At 38.8% G+C, this 17,090-nt stretch overlaps 1 protein-coding gene across 1 annotated transcript in view; it reads right to left on the bottom strand.

Moving 5' to 3' along the window:
- The window catches only part of LOC139730318 (germinal-center associated nuclear protein-like), a 57,128-nt gene that overhangs the window by 22,098 nt on the left and 17,940 nt on the right, over positions 1 to 17,090 (bottom strand). The window contains exons 7-12 of the mRNA XM_071641189.1: positions 16,134 to 16,248; positions 15,673 to 15,824; positions 6,905 to 7,125; positions 5,364 to 5,501; positions 1,579 to 1,782; positions 804 to 998 (exon numbers count right to left, since the gene is read on the bottom strand). Of these exons, the coding sequence (XP_071497290.1) occupies positions 804 to 998; positions 1,579 to 1,782; positions 5,364 to 5,501; positions 6,905 to 7,125; positions 15,673 to 15,824; positions 16,134 to 16,248 (1,025 nt within the window). The remainder of the gene's footprint in view (positions 1 to 803; positions 999 to 1,578; positions 1,783 to 5,363; positions 5,502 to 6,904; positions 7,126 to 15,672; positions 15,825 to 16,133; positions 16,249 to 17,090) is intronic.

The following is a 17,090-nucleotide window of genomic DNA, read 5'->3' as shown; positions in this document are numbered from 1 at the left end:
TAGTCTAAAGTGTTGTTCGCTGACCCATTGAGCCAGCGCTATTCTCATCAGGTGTCACTACATTTGGTACAGAATGGGGGAGGCAGCGTGTTGCGTTCGTCTCCGTGCAGCACAAACCACTCGCCACGATTGTACGGCTTTAAAAGATATTTGTTGATGAATTGGAAGCCAGTGTAGCTCTCTCAGAAGAGAAGTGATCCTTGAGAATCAGGGTTTGTTACAGACCAGCCTAGCAAAGGCATTTTGGACTCGCTGCAGTCGCCGAACATGAGAATTGGGGAGTCCATATAAGAACCCATTACAATAGTCCAACTTACCAATGATACATGCATGGACAATCAATTTTTGTGCAACATACACAGATGCACCCTTGCAACATCTTGCTAAGCCAGTGAGAGCAAAAGCAGCATTTCTGTGGGTTTCTAACACCACAATCTTGTTTTGTATTTGTCATCTTTCACTCATCGTGCTTGTCAGAACTCCTGACTCTTTTGTTGTTTCTCATGAGTAATATCATAAGACCCTCAAAATACATGATAAGTTTTGAATTCTCTTGATACAGAGAATGACTTGTCAATGTATTTCCCACACACATTGCTTGGCATCTCTTTCTGCACATTCACTATATCAGTCATGAACTGAAGGTACTTTGCTCATTGTTTGATAAACTCATCTGCAGCATAATGTATGCAAGTTATGACCCCCTTATCCTGTTTCAAAAGCTTTCATATACTAAAAGTTTATAAAGTCAGAAATTTGTGCACTGCAAAATCATTATAATGTGATCCCTCTCCCCGACATACGTGTATGGAGTTTGCAGAGAGAGAGGTAGGGTTGGTCTTGTAGAACGACAGGAAGGAGCAGCAAGAGGTCTATGGTCTTGTACACTTGGCCACAGGATCTGCAGCTGCTGAGCCATGTCTGTATTAAGTGGGCCTGCTGGAAATGTTTCAAGAGCACAACGGATCTTGACTCTCTTTCCTTTCACCCTCTGCCACCTGTGGATGGAGAGTTTTTGTTAAAGTTTAAGACATGATCTTTTAATAAATATGGTGACAATGTCAACTATGTTGACATGACAACACATCACAGTAAATGCTAGATATGCAAAAGTCTTAATAAACAAACAGTACATTCTACATTAACATTGTGATGCCTGGTTTAAAAAGTGTTGAGAGAGGAGTATTAAAAAATAAATGTGAACATTTTGGTACATATATTTATTCTGCTGGTTCATTGATGTCTAGGATTGCATATCTATGATAGATATGTGTTACTTGGCTGTCCATTTTCATGATAAATGTATGCATTTACAGATGACACCAGCTGTGTAGTTAACTTACCTTTAATGGAGTAAATTTTACAACAAAACAATATACATTTCATTTTAATCAGACAAAAATATTACATGTGAAACTTCAGAATTTTCAATGCTTTTTTAGACAGTGACAATCACATTTGTACATCAGATTAAAGTCACATGTCAATGCTTCATACTTTTAGAATTAACTTGTAAATGAATCACTATTCACTTTACTTATTCTTTTAGTGGCATATTTATCATTAAAAAAATCTTACTTTTGAAAGAGGCAATTCAATTTGTTGCGGCGGATTGCAGTGCTTATTTCAGATAGCTTTGAATCACGTTCGGCAGTTGCCATAGCAATGACACTGTCAGACAAGCTCCTGGCCTCGGCACCAATTACGTCCTTGAAAATGTCTTCAGTCAGTACTGCACTGCATGTTCCTATCCATTCCTTGGTCAGCTGCTTCTCGTAATCCCTGTATTAATGACAAGTGAGTCAGAAAAGTTTCTTGTGTCAGTATCAGGTTGACATTGTTTCACTCACTTATACCCAAATCAAAAGGTATCCTTTGTGCGGAAGGCATATTGCCATTCTACATGTATAATCAATAAAAACATGAGCTTTAGAACCCTATCTTGTGACTCTGAGTACATTTGTAGAATTTGAAATTTTATTGACTCTATTGACTCCCTCAGCAGGTATGAGAGTACAAACAAGGAAAAGTAGAAATTACGCGGTGCGTAATATATGTCCCCACCGGAAGTAGCATTTAGTAGGAAAATGTACAATATAGGTCAAAAATCAAGGTCAAAGGTCAAAATTCTGTGTAGAAGTTTTGAAGCCCTCACCTGGTGCCATCACATAAAGCAAACGGAATCGAAATTGGGTTAGAAATGGCAAAGGAGTAGCATTTTGTAGCAAAATGTACAATACAGGTAAAAAATCAAGGTCAAAGGTCAAAGAAGTCAAAGGTCAAAATTCTGTGTAGAAGTTTTGAAGCCCTCACCTAGTGCCATCACATAAAGCAAACGGAAGTGAAATCGGGTTAGAAATGGCGAAGGAGTAGCATTTTGTAGCAAAATGTACAATATAGGTCAAAAATCAAGGTCAAAGGTCAAAGAAGTCAAAGGTCAAAATTCTGTGTAGAATTTTAGAAGCCCTCACCTAGTGCCATCACATGAAGCAAACGGAATCGAAATCGGGTTAGAAATGGCGAAGGAGTAGCATTTGTAGCCAATGTACAATATAGGTCAAAGGTCAAAGAAGTCAAAGGTCAAAGTTCTGTGTGGAAGTTTTGAAGCCCTCACCTAGTGCCATCACATAAAGCAAACGGAATCAAAATCGGGTTAGAAATGGCGAAGGAGTAGCATTTTGAAGCAAAATGTACAATATAGGTCAAAAGTCAAGGTCAAAGGTCACAACTGAAATTCTGTGCAGCAGTTTCAAAGCTCCCACGTAGTGCTATCATATAAAGCAAACAGAATAAAAATTGGCTCATAAATGACAGAGAAGTAGCAAATTGAACATTTTGATCACACACGGATGCACACACGGACGCACACAGGGAGGCACGGACGGACGCACGGACGGACGCACGTACGGACGCACACACGTACGGAGCCCGTTTCATAGTCCCCTGCTCGAACTCGTTCGGCAGGGACAACAAACATGGAATATAAACAGTATTAGAGGCTGGTGAATACAATTCTTGTACGTAGATTATACATACTGTACTGACAGAGATATAAAAGATGACAGTTGCCCAAACATGAGTAAAATGAAATGAGAAAAAACTTAAGATAGTGCACGCACAAGTAGTAACAAAACACCTAATTGTGAACAACTACATGTAGGGCCCACATATCAACAATCTACATGTACATAATAGTCTTTTACAAGCTAAACAAAGCAGGCGGTTTCACTTTCTTATCGCTACTAGTACATATAGGTCCAACTTCATTTTTTCTTTTTCTGAATTTTCTTTTTCCGAATTGTGAGAAAATTGCAAAATAATAAGGCATGGCCAAGTAATCTTAATAAATTCTGCAACTGAGAGCTGCTTCTAGAATCAAAAAGTTCTGTCATATGCAAAGCACTCGGAAACCTAAATTTGAACTCTTTAGGCAGATACAAATGTCTCTCCCTTTGAAAATATGGGTAAAAAATAATCTTACAGGTGAGGAAATGAAATCCCTCTATTTATGAGAACTTAGTTATCATTTTCAGGCATGGATGATGGACAATGGAAATGTTACAGCCAAGACATGTTTGAAGAGACTTGTTTGTAATTCTGATTAGGCAGTGAAAATGAGTTCAAACTGGAAATGTTGTCAAGGTGACTTGTATGGCTCTGCCACAATGCATGGTTCTACCCAACAGGTCTACAGTACGTCTTGACAATGTGAGATGACAGTTCCACATAATTGGCAAAAGAAAAAAAAAATTAACCTGGCATGTCTGTCACATATGTGTAGAGTGCTTACTTTCCTTAAATTAGGTTTCATTTGGATGGGGGCGTAATCGTTTAAGTGAGCAGGCATTCATATTTGAGCATTTTCACTTGACCTTTGATCCTTGCCCCTTTGGCCCCATGGACAAAAATTCTTCAAATAATCACTTACTGGTAGCATTCATTTTTATAACAATAATCTCAGCTTCTTCTTTTTTTTTTCAAAATATGGAAAAATTGTGACATTTGAACATTTTCTTTGACCTTTAATACCATGGCCAAAATCTTTCCCTGAATTTTTTTCATTCTGCAGTAATGCATGTACATGTATATGTATAGTTTGATTAAGTCTGTGAATTGAGTAATCTCTTTGACGGTAACGAGAAAAAGATGTAATGTCAATATTGAATACACTGTGGTATAATTTTAGTATTTAATCTGACCTTTGACTTCAAAATTCACAAAGAATCACTGTCAGGTAGTACATGCACATGCACTCCATTTCATAATACCTTTAGCCATTTCCAAGATATTGAGAACAAGAAAGTCACATTTTTTTCATTGTCACTTGACCTTTGACCTTGACCCATGGTAAAACAAAAATTTCTCTCGAGAATATTTATCTGGTACTTCATGTATATGGTAAATGTCAATACCTTCAGGCATTGCATGGATATGGGGTAAATAGTGAAATTTTGAGAGTTTGACCCTGACTCCATGACCAAAAATCTCCCACAAATATCACTGACAGGCAGTACATCTACAGTATGAAGAGAAGTAGAGACATTCTCAAGTTATGGAGAAAAAGTGAAATTTTAGCATTTCCACTTGACCTTGGACCTCTGACACCATGGTTCCCTCGAGAATCTTTATTGGGTAATACATGATTACATTCAGTTTCAAAGAAATACCTTCAGGCATTGCATACATTGTAGATATGGGGAAAAATAGTGAAATTTTGAGACTATGACCTTCACCTTGACTTTGAGCATGTGCATCCAAAAGTTGACAGGCACAACTCGGTCCACTCATACATACATTGTACATATGCCTAGTTTCATTGGGATACCTCTTAAATGGTTTTTCAGTTACGATGTAAACAAAATTGATTGTGAACAGATGGACAGGCAGCCATAAAACATAATATCTCTGGCGGCACTTCATGGCAGAGGCATGAAAATTTTTAAATTGAATTTTGTTGCATTATAGTATTCTTGCTAAAGGAGTTCCCAGTTTTGGGGTAAGAAGTGTATCATCTATGCTACAGTTGTTGTACATGCCACTAGTGCTCACAATCAATATCAATATTCATGTGAAAACATTACAGACTTTAAATCCCCACACTTCCTTATTCTAATCCTGATTTTTAATTTGCTCTCCTGATTTCACTCCAGATGTAATGATAAACTTGCAATTGATGTAAAATTGCTCTTCAACTTTTATTGGGGTTGTGCCACTGTTATCACATTTTTTAAAATAAGGATTTGAAGGGTGCGTACGAAAGACTGACTGCTTTAATCACTCAATGCATTAAGAGTGATTGCATGAATGAGTGCACAAATATGTGAGTGAACATGAATGGTACCTACTACATCAAGTATCCTCACCTAATTTCTTTCACTGCTATGTCATGGAGACACCTGTCCATCACCTCTTCCATCAAGGCCTCCCCGAGTCTCCGGGCCAACTCCTCCCTTAGAATGGCCATTTCTCTTTCATGCTGAAGAGCTTTCTCAGCTTCTTGTCTACGAAGGCACAATTCAAGTCAGATTCATTTGAAACAGAGAGGGATGCAATATACTTAAAATATCTTCCATAACAGGACACTTACATTTCTCTTGCAAATTCCATATTTAGATATATCATTAAAATGAAAAACAACAAAAACAAGAAAAATAGAAATTAAAACTTATAGAATGATGTCACATAACAATACGCTTCAATACAATCATGATAAGCCTTAGAAAGAATATTCTCATTGTAAACAATCTCTAAATTTGATGGTGGGAAAAAATTGGACAACTAATAAAAAAACAATGATGATACTTGGATATCATTTCTTTGCCATATAAGAAGATAACAATGATGATACTTGGATATCATTTCTTTGCCATATAAGAAGATAAAAACAACAAAGAATGTCTTGAGAAACTCTCTTGAGCAATGGTACCTTTGAAAAAAAAATGTGCCTACTCACAGTATTCAAACCATTGTTCACAAATCAGTACTAATTCAAGTTATGCTAGGAGCTATTTTGGGGCACACTTTTCTATGACATGCTACCCATATTATTCAAACAAAGTTTGATAGAATCAGGAAGGCTTATCAAAAGGTGATGTCACTCAACAGGAAAATTAATGTCTGTCTCATGCAAATGTCACGTGATGATCAGAAATTAATAATGGCAGGATACTTCACACATATTTTAAGTTCTGATCTTTTGTGTTCGACGGACGACCATTTATAATGTGTGATGCCTTGCTTACAAAGCTAGTTCACTAATACAGTACGTTCCTCGCCCCCCATAAAAAAGTACAATCAGATTTCTGCATTGATTGTGATTTAACTGTGTGAGCGCTATTTCAGGGTCTAAAAATATAACACCTTACCTATATTTTGCAGAAAATTGCATTCAATTTGGTCAAGTGGTCACAGAGAAAGTTGGATTGTTGTAAAGCATGTCATGGGGTTGTTTCTTCCAAGTTTCGTACTTGGATACTCTTGGAACTACATATTGTGTGAACACAATGGATAGAACTTGGAAGGGATTCCTGACATGCTCGGCACAGATCCTCAATATTCTTGGATCACTGACAAAAATCGGATGGGGTTTTCTGAAAGATGTGGGTACTAGGTTACAGTCTCATACTCTGAAAATGTATTTGGATTGATTCACCAATTGTAAAGCTATGGTTTATCAAATGCACCATGGCACATAAAGACTTAGTGTAACAGAACAGGTCATTACTTTACTACAGCTTTCTTTCCTGGACCAGGATAATTACTTCCTTGCTGACATTTGAAACTGTCTTTTAATCTCTCTGTTGCTCTGTGCACAAAGTTATATGATAATCAACATCTAAATCATTTTTTTTTTCTACTCTACTTTTGCTCTGATAATACAGCAGCTAAACTCTCCACAACTTACTTCTCCTGTTCTTTCCGTTTTGAATCAGCATGCTGCTCTTCTTTCAGTGCTTCCATAGCAATGCTGTGGCTCATCTTCACTACCTTCTCTTCAATAATGCTGTTGCTGACATCTGCTGATACTTGCAGCTCATCAAGGGCTTCTCTAACTTTCTTTGCCAAACGTAGCACCATTTCATCGATAACCTCCAAGAACATCTCCTTTGTGATGTCTTTCACAACCTACATGAGAAGCACATATATAATCTTTGTAATCAACAATTTAATCATCATTATCAATATGACTGAAAATACCCATTGAAAAAAAAGGCTTAATGCATGTAACAAAATCATGTTGTTCACAACTGTTCATTTTGTGATTCAATCATGCCACAAGTTTATACCACTGGATCACAAATTTGAAATCATTGCTTCTCACGGAAAAGGTTTTCACAAGAAACTTACCTATATTTCTAGCATGGCTATGAAGAAGTGGACCTCTGCAAATCAGGTCATGAGAACTTATCTAACAAAATTTACACTCAATTATTGGTCTTCATGGGCATTCCATTCTTTAAACACTCTAATTTCCATTTGGAAAGTTTCTACAGCTTTAAGTAGTAAGACTTGTCATTTAACCCTATAAAGCCCAAGGGGGGCACATTGTGCCCCCTACCATATTTTTGTTTGCCGCTCCTACATCCTTGATACCCGATTTCAACCAAATTTGGTGACTTTTCCTAAAATCTTATTGCGAACGCTTTGATATATAATTTAGGTATGTCCGATATTCCTGGTTGCCATGGCAACTGTAAACTGACAACCATGTTAGTCAGATTTTGTATGATTTTCTGTTTCAATTTCAGTTAACAATATAATTATGGATGAAATGAGGATTTTCTTGGCTGTAATTTGCTGAAGGACCGAAATGTGAAGTAACAAGGAAAAGTAGAAATTACGCGGTGCGTAACATATGTCCCCGCCGGAAGTAGCATTTTGTAACAAAATGTGCAATATAGGTAAAAAATCAAGGTCAAAGGTCAAAGAAGTCAAAGGTCAAAATTCTGTGTAGAAGTTTTGAAGCCCTCACCTAGTGCCATCACATAAAGCAAATGGAATCGAAATTGGGTTAGAAATGGCGAAGGAGTAGCATTTTGTAGCCAATGTACAATATAGGTCAAAAATCAAGGTCAAAGGTCAACGAAGACAAAGGTCAAAATTCTGTGTAGAAGTTTTGAAGCCCTCACCTAGTGCTATCACATAAAGCAAACGGAATCGAAATCGGGTTAGAAATGGCGCAGGAGTAGCATTTTGTAGCAAAATGCACAATATAGGTAAAAAATCAAGGTCAAAGGTCAAAGAAGTCAAAGGTCAAAATTCTGTGTAGAAGTTTTGAAGCCCTCAACTAGTGCCATCATATAAAGCAAACGGAATCGAAATCGGGTTAAAAATGGCGAAGGAGTAGCATTTCGTAGCAAAATGTACAATATAGGTCAAAAATCAAGGTCAAAGGTCAAAGAAGTCAAAGGTCAAAATTCTGTGTAGAAGTTTTGAAGCCCTCACCTAGTGCCATCACATAAAGCAAACGGAATCGAAATCGGGTTAGAAATGGCGAAGGAGTAGCATTTTGTAGCAAAATGTACAATATAGGTCAAAAAATCAAGGTCAAAGGTCAAAGAAGTCAAAGGTCAAAATTCTGTGTAGAAGTTTTGAAGCCCTCACCTAGTGCCATCACATAAAGCAAACGGAATCGAAATCGGGTTAGAAATGGTGAAGGAGTAGCATTTTGTAGCAAAATGTACAATATAGGTCAAAGGTCAAGGTCAAAGGTCACGACTGAAATTCTGTGTAGAAGTTTCAAAGCTCCCATGTAGTGCTATCATATAAAGCAAACAGAATCAAAATTGGCTCATAAATGACAGAGAAGTAGCAAATTGAAGATTTTGATCACACACGGACGCACACACGGACACACGGACACACGGACGGACGGACACACGGACGGACACACGGACACACACACGTACGGAGCCCGTTTCATAGTCCCCTGCTCGAACTCGTTCGGCGGGGACAATTATGGTTGAGAATTACCCTGAAATGGTCGTCTTATTATTTCCTTTATTTTTTATATGACATAGGCATCAAACAATAGATATAATAGAAATAATCAAAAATATAGCATTTTTCAAAGATTACCTTTTTATTTTGTGTTATCTTCACACAAACTTTGCCTGTAATATCATTTGTTCATCATAATATCAATCTGCAAACTCAAAATTTCAATATTTTGGAAATATGAAATGTGATACCAATATATGTACCCATTCTAAGCAATACATTATAGGTTTCATATATTTCTTTACATTGTAATGAATTGTGCCCCCACATGTTGACCTTGAGAAATTTCAACCATAACAAATAGTGAAGGTTAACTTGCTCTTCCTTTGTAGTAAATATGAAAATGATTGATATAAAATAAAAACATACATACTGGGGATAAAAAAATAGAAAAAAAAAACATGATTTTAGCGTATTTCCTACATATTTCTTTATATTTTGGGAAATAGCGCCCTCAGTGGGTGACCTTGAAAAATTTCAAATGTTGGGTCATGTAGAGCATGAGTTGCTCTACCCATGTGCCAAATATGATGGTCATACATCATATAATAAAGAAGTTATGTGGGGGGGGGGGACAATGTGCCCCCCCCCCCCTCCTCCCCTCTTGGGCCTGGAAGGGGTCAAAATAGCTTGGGCTTTATAGTGTTAAGGAATAAAACACACAAAAAAAGCTTATCTTTATCTACCAAGAAATTCTTTCACTATCATGTTTAAATCCTCTCACTGAGCCCTGAAAATTCTAGGAATGAAATTTTAAAAATATGGTGAAAAACATGGCAAATGCTCCGACACGAGTGGTGTTGTTTTCATCACAAAATAAACTTTAAACAAAAATTGATTTATTATTGATACACTACAGCATGATACAATTTTATTTTTGATGTCATTCTGTTCTATCATATAAAGTATGATGATATTATACGGTGGCATTTTAATACTTAACTGACAGAGGTCTAGAGACAATCTTTGCTTCTCTGTGAAAACAGGCAATTACCTCAGTAAAGACCCACACTGATTCATGCAAATTATTATTTACTAAAAAGGTGAAAGCGTGAGTGTAGAATAGGACCATACAATATTATACGAATAATTTATGAGTTGTGAGTGCATAGGGCACGAATATCGCACGAGGCGCGAGATAAGCCACTGGTCTATTCAACAAGGCGCGTAGCGCCGCGTTGAATAGACCAGTGGCGAATCTCGCGCCGAGTGCGGTATTACGTGCCCCAATGCACGAACAAAATCATAAATTATTCGTTTTATACAACACCTTGTCCACAATCACAGTACTAAATTAGTGACCGCCAACTCAGGAAGGCCCCAAAATAAATGTAACAATTAGGCAGAGAATTGTAAACCACCCTGTGTACTGCTTTCAAACAGTCGTCATGATTCGACCACACAGTCACAGGAATCACACACTCCGCAGGGTCTGATACCCATTCTACGCTAACGTTAGATCAAGTTAGGCCTGAAACTGTTAGGCCGATCTGAGATGTCGATAGATCTAGTAGTAGGTCTAGACTTTGTCTATTTCCGAAAATGATTTTGTATAAAAACACAGAAAAATAATCAAATTACGGTTTCTCAGCTTGAAATGAAGTCTTGATTTTGGGATCACTGTGGTCCACGTACGTAGCAGATCAGAGTCAAAAGTAAAAACACAGCAGTATGTATAAAGGCCGCAATACATGCAACTAGCTAGGTAAAGTAGCTGCGCGTACACGTTAACGGTGGTCTGTGAGACTTACCGGCAGCGCAGCGCAGCCGGCCAGCACGTACAATGTACAAGTTTAATTGCTTGCGCTTTGCAACGGGTGTGAGCCACATATACACAGAACTCTGTGTGAGCGGCCATGCAATAGTAGCCCCCTGCGAAGCCGTGCTATAGTACCTTCGAGCCGTGCTATAGGCCCATGCCAGGGGCCTATTGTATGGCTGTCACTCTCAATGAGTTTGATAGGTATTTTCTATTGAATGTCATGTGACATGTTCTTGGCCAATCACAATTCGACATCATTCTGAGGTGTTGTATAATACTCTCTAAAGCCCCTGTTCCATCATCACGATGGACCCCCATCTATCCCGATCTAGTAGATCGGGATAGATCCGCAAAAGCATACGGGGATTGGAAGCATTGTAGCAGCAGCATTTGGAGGACGGGGTTGGAGCTGGTATTTTTTCAGATCGGGAAGAAATTACGAACCTGTCCAAAACTTCTTCCCAATCTCCCTGATCAAACTGATCTATTTCAAACCATAAGACAAGTAGTGACAGTGTAAGCACCAAGGGATGAGCGTAACAAGGTATTTCTGAGGGTGGTAACATCGACACATGAGTGGGAAGTAAACTAGACACCGACGAGGTCCCGCTGCTGTGCTGCTCTTCCTTGATCAAAGCATGACCTTCCTGCTTTAACACCACTCTCATTACCTTCTCAACTCTCGTAAGAAATGTTAACATCGTACTGTGTCAAAATCGGCTCATGTTTTGCCTGATCCTTCCCGATCTGAGAAAATTGCAAAATCGTGGCGAGCGCAGCATAGTGGAACAGGAGATTAACTCAACATCTGTGGCAAGTGATAGACATGGACAACAAACAATATATACCAGGAGATAAACTGTTAATCAAATGATGCATGGTACTACTACTCATTTGTGTGTGTGTGTGTGTGTGATTCAAGCAAAGGAATAACCTTGTTTTTGGTGTCTAATCTAATTCAACCCTAAAAAGACTGGGGGGGGGGGGGCCTATAAGGCGCCTCCTCGATATTTCGCGCGATTACTCTGCAACACGCAATGCTCTCGCTGTGATGCTCTATGACTTTTTTCTTTCGAGTTTCCTGCACATTTTGACACCAAATTTGAGACGCCCGGGGGTACGGTTCTGAAGTTACATAACTTTTTGTACATGCACGTGAGACCGAAAATGGCTCAAAAATGTGATTTTGTGTACAAAGTCAATGCAAATTGAGTTTTTTCACATGGTTCATATAAATATGCTTATTTTTACTCTCAATGGCTAAAATTAATTTGTTTTAGGATTATTATACTTCAAAAAGTGTCTGCCACAAATTTTGTTAAAAAAACAACGAAACAAAAGGTCGAAAAAACAAGGAAATACATAAAACAATAAAATAAATAAGAAATTAATTTTGATACCGACTTTTTTTTCAAGTACATTTGCTAAGAATGCCACAAAGAATAATTACACCAAAAAAGAGCACTTTTGGAGCTTTATTTACTGATTTAGATCAAAGAGTCTGATTTCTCGCATAACTTAGCAAAATTAATCAAAATAAAATAAAAGAAGACTATTTTGGAAAATTTAAATATACAATCTTGTAGATTACATCGCACACTACCATTGTGCAAATTTCCGCAGCAATCGCGCCATCCAAGGCCGAGATCTTAAGGGGGGGGGGCCCTTTAGGCCCCCCCCCCCCCCCCCCCCAGTCTTTCGAGCTTCCAAAATAGCCCAGTCTTTTTAGGGTTAAGGTTTTGGGTACATCTCATACCAGGTTGCCTAAACCTTTGTAAATGCCATGACATAACAGGCTACCGTATAAACTTGCGTTTCACATGTCAATTCAAGCTATGTACATGAAATCGGAAGAAGCACATGACTGTTCTTCTTTCTTTTCTCCCCTAATGCACTTGCTTGTGCTGTGGTATGGTGACATTAGGATGCACACAACACAACATGGACTTGATGACACACACATACAGTGGTATATGCAAGTCACATGATTCACATACTGTATAAACACGAAGGCCCAAATTTCAAAACATTGCCTAGATTTAGTCCATGGATTCTTGAAACCATGGTGCTATGTAGTCCATCTCCCCCTCCCGATGTTTTGCGCAATAATTCTGCAATGCGAGAAGGCCTCATCATGACGCTTCTTGACTTTAATTTGTTAAAATCTTGTGCAGCTTTCTTGACTTTAAAGGCACTCAATCGTGGCGAGTGGTTTGTGCGGCACGGAGACGAATGCAACACGCTGCCTCCCCCATTCTGTATCAAATGTAGTGACCCCGAATGAGAATAGCGCTGGCTCAATGGGTCAGCGAACAACACGCGAGACTACAATTAGAGCTCTGTGCTACAAATCTCCTAACCCAAAATGGCTGTCTGAGCGACCCACGAGAGCTTCCGAATGGACGCACACTCTCAGTGCGCATGCGCATGAAGAGAGGCCAAAAGAGCCACACGTCTTCTGGCCTCTCTCCTCCAATCACCGCAGCTCGCGGTGACAATGTTTGTGTATGATGCGTACACACACACGCACACACACACACGTGTCTCAGTGGCAGTATTGTCCCACACGTTTATGGATATAGCACCGAGTCTGGCATTGCGCAATTGCATGCACAAACTTCGGTTGTTCGGAGTTTACGTACCATAAGGGATGACAATAGTATGCCTTTAATTTGTTAAAGTCTTGTGCAGCTTTTGAGACCAAATTTGCAGTCTGTGCATACTGTTACGAAGCCTTGAACATTTCTGTGACTGCATGTCACCATGTCACCAACAACAAAATTAACTGAAAATAGCAAAAAATTTTAAACATCAAAAGCTGCACAGAGCATGCTCAGTATACCCCTAACTGTTCCCCCACCCCCCCCCCCATCCTATATTGTCATACACACGTGCAAGCAGGTATGTATCCAGGTACAAACTAGAAATGTCGCTATGGCGACTGGTATGCCTCCACCATAATGCATGATTCTCCTACCGTAGCTCTATAGTACGTCTTGACAATTTGTGACAACAGTTTCACATTATTGTCAAAATATTAAAATGACATGTTTGTCAAAATGTGTTGAATTCTCACTTTCCTTGAACTAGGTTTAATTGGATGAATGGCTATATTTCCTAAGACAGCATGTATTTGGGGATTTGAGGATTTTTACATGACTTTTAACCCTTTTATAAGTTTATGCATTGAGTAATTTTCAAGATACTGTATGGAGAAAAAATGCAATTTCAGTATCAAAAAAGTAAATTGTTAGCATTTCAACCTGGCCTTTGACCCTTGACCTTTGACTCATTGACCCTAAAAACCCACGAGAATCTCTATCAGGCAGAACATGCATATGTGATGATATTATCTGAGTCACTTCTGAGATATGGAGGAAGAAATGAAATTTAGCACTTTTACTTGACCTTTGACTTTTTTGGTTAAAAACTTCCCACAGCATCTTTATCGGGTAATACATGTATGCACTTTGTTCCAAGAAAAAATCTTGTAGGCATTGCATAAACATGAGGGCAAAAGTGAAATTTTGAGGAGTTGACCTTGATATTTGGGCCCCCTGACCATTGACCCCATGATCCCAAGATTCCATAGATCAGGCCATGTGATATGGTGCAATTAATTCACTGATAAGAGGCCAAAGCTTTTGAATTCGTAACGGTCATTGAAGCACTGTGCGGAGCGAAGGACTAAAAAAATCCTGAAATTTCACCTCTTCGTATCTCCCTTTATTAACAACCAAATCCCTTGAAACTTCATACATATGTCTAATATGGATATATCATACTTCATATGATTTTGGGGCAAAAATACTGATGTATCTTTTGAGATATGTGAATTTTCTGTTTGAGCCGACCGTGGGAAAGAGTTACGATTTTTTTTGGACATAAGTCTGCGCCTGCATGAATATGCATTTGATTAACATATTGCTAGTCTGTATACACCAGACTCACTACCTGCGAAGTTTCGTGTTTGCGCAATTGTGCAAATAAGAGCATAAAGGCAACCGAATTTCAGAGAAAATACTCGACCCGCACAACTAGAGGGTAACACAAAATTATAGGCCATAGGTGTAGTTCAATGATGTTACACAGCGCAGTTAATCCAGGGACTAATTCTAGGTGACATTTAGGAATTTGGGCCAAATTCTTTGTATGTGGGCCAAATTCTTTGTATGTGGAGGGAGGCTTGAGGAAGAGAAGAAAAAACACAGGAAATTGACATCATCCATACTGAATGTTCAATTATTGATAAAAGTGACTGACCCAAGGCTTCCAACATTCACCTATCAAACAGTAGGGAGATTCCAAAGAGCAATCAGGGAGAAACTTGTATGATACAATATCTCAATGGGCAAACTAGTTCCTGAATCAGGGAGATATTTATATTCTCTTATCCAGGTATAAAGAGATATTGAAGTCTTTAGGGGACCTCCTGCAGAATCAGGGCAACTTGGCAGTTCTGCTGCTGTCCACACTCATAACTGAGTTAGTATTCAAAATGGTGTGTGTAATGTCAACTGTTTGCATGTATGCCACTGTTGCAAAGTGATATGAATGGCAATAGATAGGAATGAAAATAGACCGTCTCTCTTTTAATTTTTTTTTTTTTGGGAAAGAATTTTAATTCCTTTATTCATGCATAAGCACACACACACACACACACACACACACACACACACAAATCAGAGCAAATGACAGAGCAAACCTTTTTGAGTAATATTTCCAATTTTTCCCAACAGAAGTTGTGTTATCGCAGCATTATTTCCCACCCTTCTTTACATGCATAGGTCAGAGCAGAGCATTTCAGAGCAGAAATCAACAGTTTCTGCAGTCATATGGGAATTATGGTTTGCCTTTGAATATGAGGTTGATATGCACTAGAGTCTGTAGTATGGTGCCCAACTCCATACCTCATTGCTTGCAGCATGACCACTTCCCTGCTGTTGTAGATCCTGTTGCTCTTGTTGCAACATTGATGCAATGGATGGCTGCATTTCCTGGGTTTGTGGGCCCTTCCTCGATGTCTCCAAAGATATGTGCTTTTTCGACACATCCTCCACATCTGCTGGAAAAGCATGAAAACATCGTTTCAGATTGGCGTATTTGGTAGCACATGCATTGTGGCATTTGGTGACATAAGTCTGTAACAGGGTGCCACATTTTTTTTTGTCTTAATTCAACTTGACCAGCTCTTACAGCTGTACATGATTCATCAAGGCAGCTTATCTCTGTACTTAATACATTTCTCAAAAATGTTCCAGACATAAGCATTCTCTTTTGCTTGTGCATTCAATCACAAGCAATCACAGAAAATCTGCAGAATATAAAATAGGGCATTATATGAGATTCTTTTTATCTAGACCAGAACTACCTTTCTGTGGTTCAGCTTGCCTGGTCCTTCCCAGAAGAAGAAGACGCCCTTCATCATCAAAACTGCTTGCAGGCTGGTGGTTAGGGGCATGTGGCAATACCCCTCCATTCACAACCTGGAAAAAAATTTCCTGAAAGTTAGCAAACATGCTTTCATCACAGGGAGTGAAGGATAGTATCACTTGATTACCACTGGTACTTATATCACCTTATATGGCATTGTACCCCCTTGACAATGTATATATCAATTTTGATATACCAATGTTACTACATCATTTATCACAATTTCAATATGCCTATGCACGGACCATCCTGAATTGCTCTGCCAACAAGGCAGTCCACAGATGCCGCCGGATGTTTTTGACCTCCAAAAACCGCCGTGTTGGCCTCCTGGACGTCCAACGACCTACACAGACTTACATGAACCTCAAGGGATCTCCATGGATGCTACGTAAAGACGTCTACATGGATCTCTCCCCAGATCACCCTGGATCAGATCCGGGGTGATCCGGCATGTACATGTGACTGGGACTTAAGACAGTACAGTGATGGAAGAAATTGGTTAGAATGCTACTGTGCGTGTTCAGTTCTATCATTGACATGTATCATGAGCATAGGAAATACCAGGTAAGTATTCGGTTTTCAGATCTGAATTGAACTCTAATAATAGCCTTGTATACCTGAACCTAGCAGACTGTCAGTTGAGACAAGAAAGTTAAGATTGAGTTTTGCAAAAGGGCCACTCTAATGGAATCTTAACCCTACAATAACTGGGGGGGGGGGGGGGGGCATCATGGCCCTCTCTCAAGAAATTTGCAATAATTTTCAGAATTTATAAGATCTCACCCCAAGACTTCATAACTTTTTTGTTCACAGTCTTACGTATCTTTTGATATCTAATTTGCATTTATACCTGCAGCACATAACATTTTATGGTCACATGTCAGTCAAAAATAGT

Source organism: Diadema antillarum, unplaced genomic scaffold (assembly GCF_040938485.1).
Source record: "Diadema antillarum isolate AM-2024a unplaced genomic scaffold, OU_Dant_1.0 seq00000301_RagTag, whole genome shotgun sequence".
Classification (NCBI taxonomy): Eukaryota; Metazoa; Echinodermata; class Echinoidea; order Diadematoida; family Diadematidae; genus Diadema; species Diadema antillarum.
This window is presented reverse-complemented; position numbering and strand designations above follow the sequence as displayed.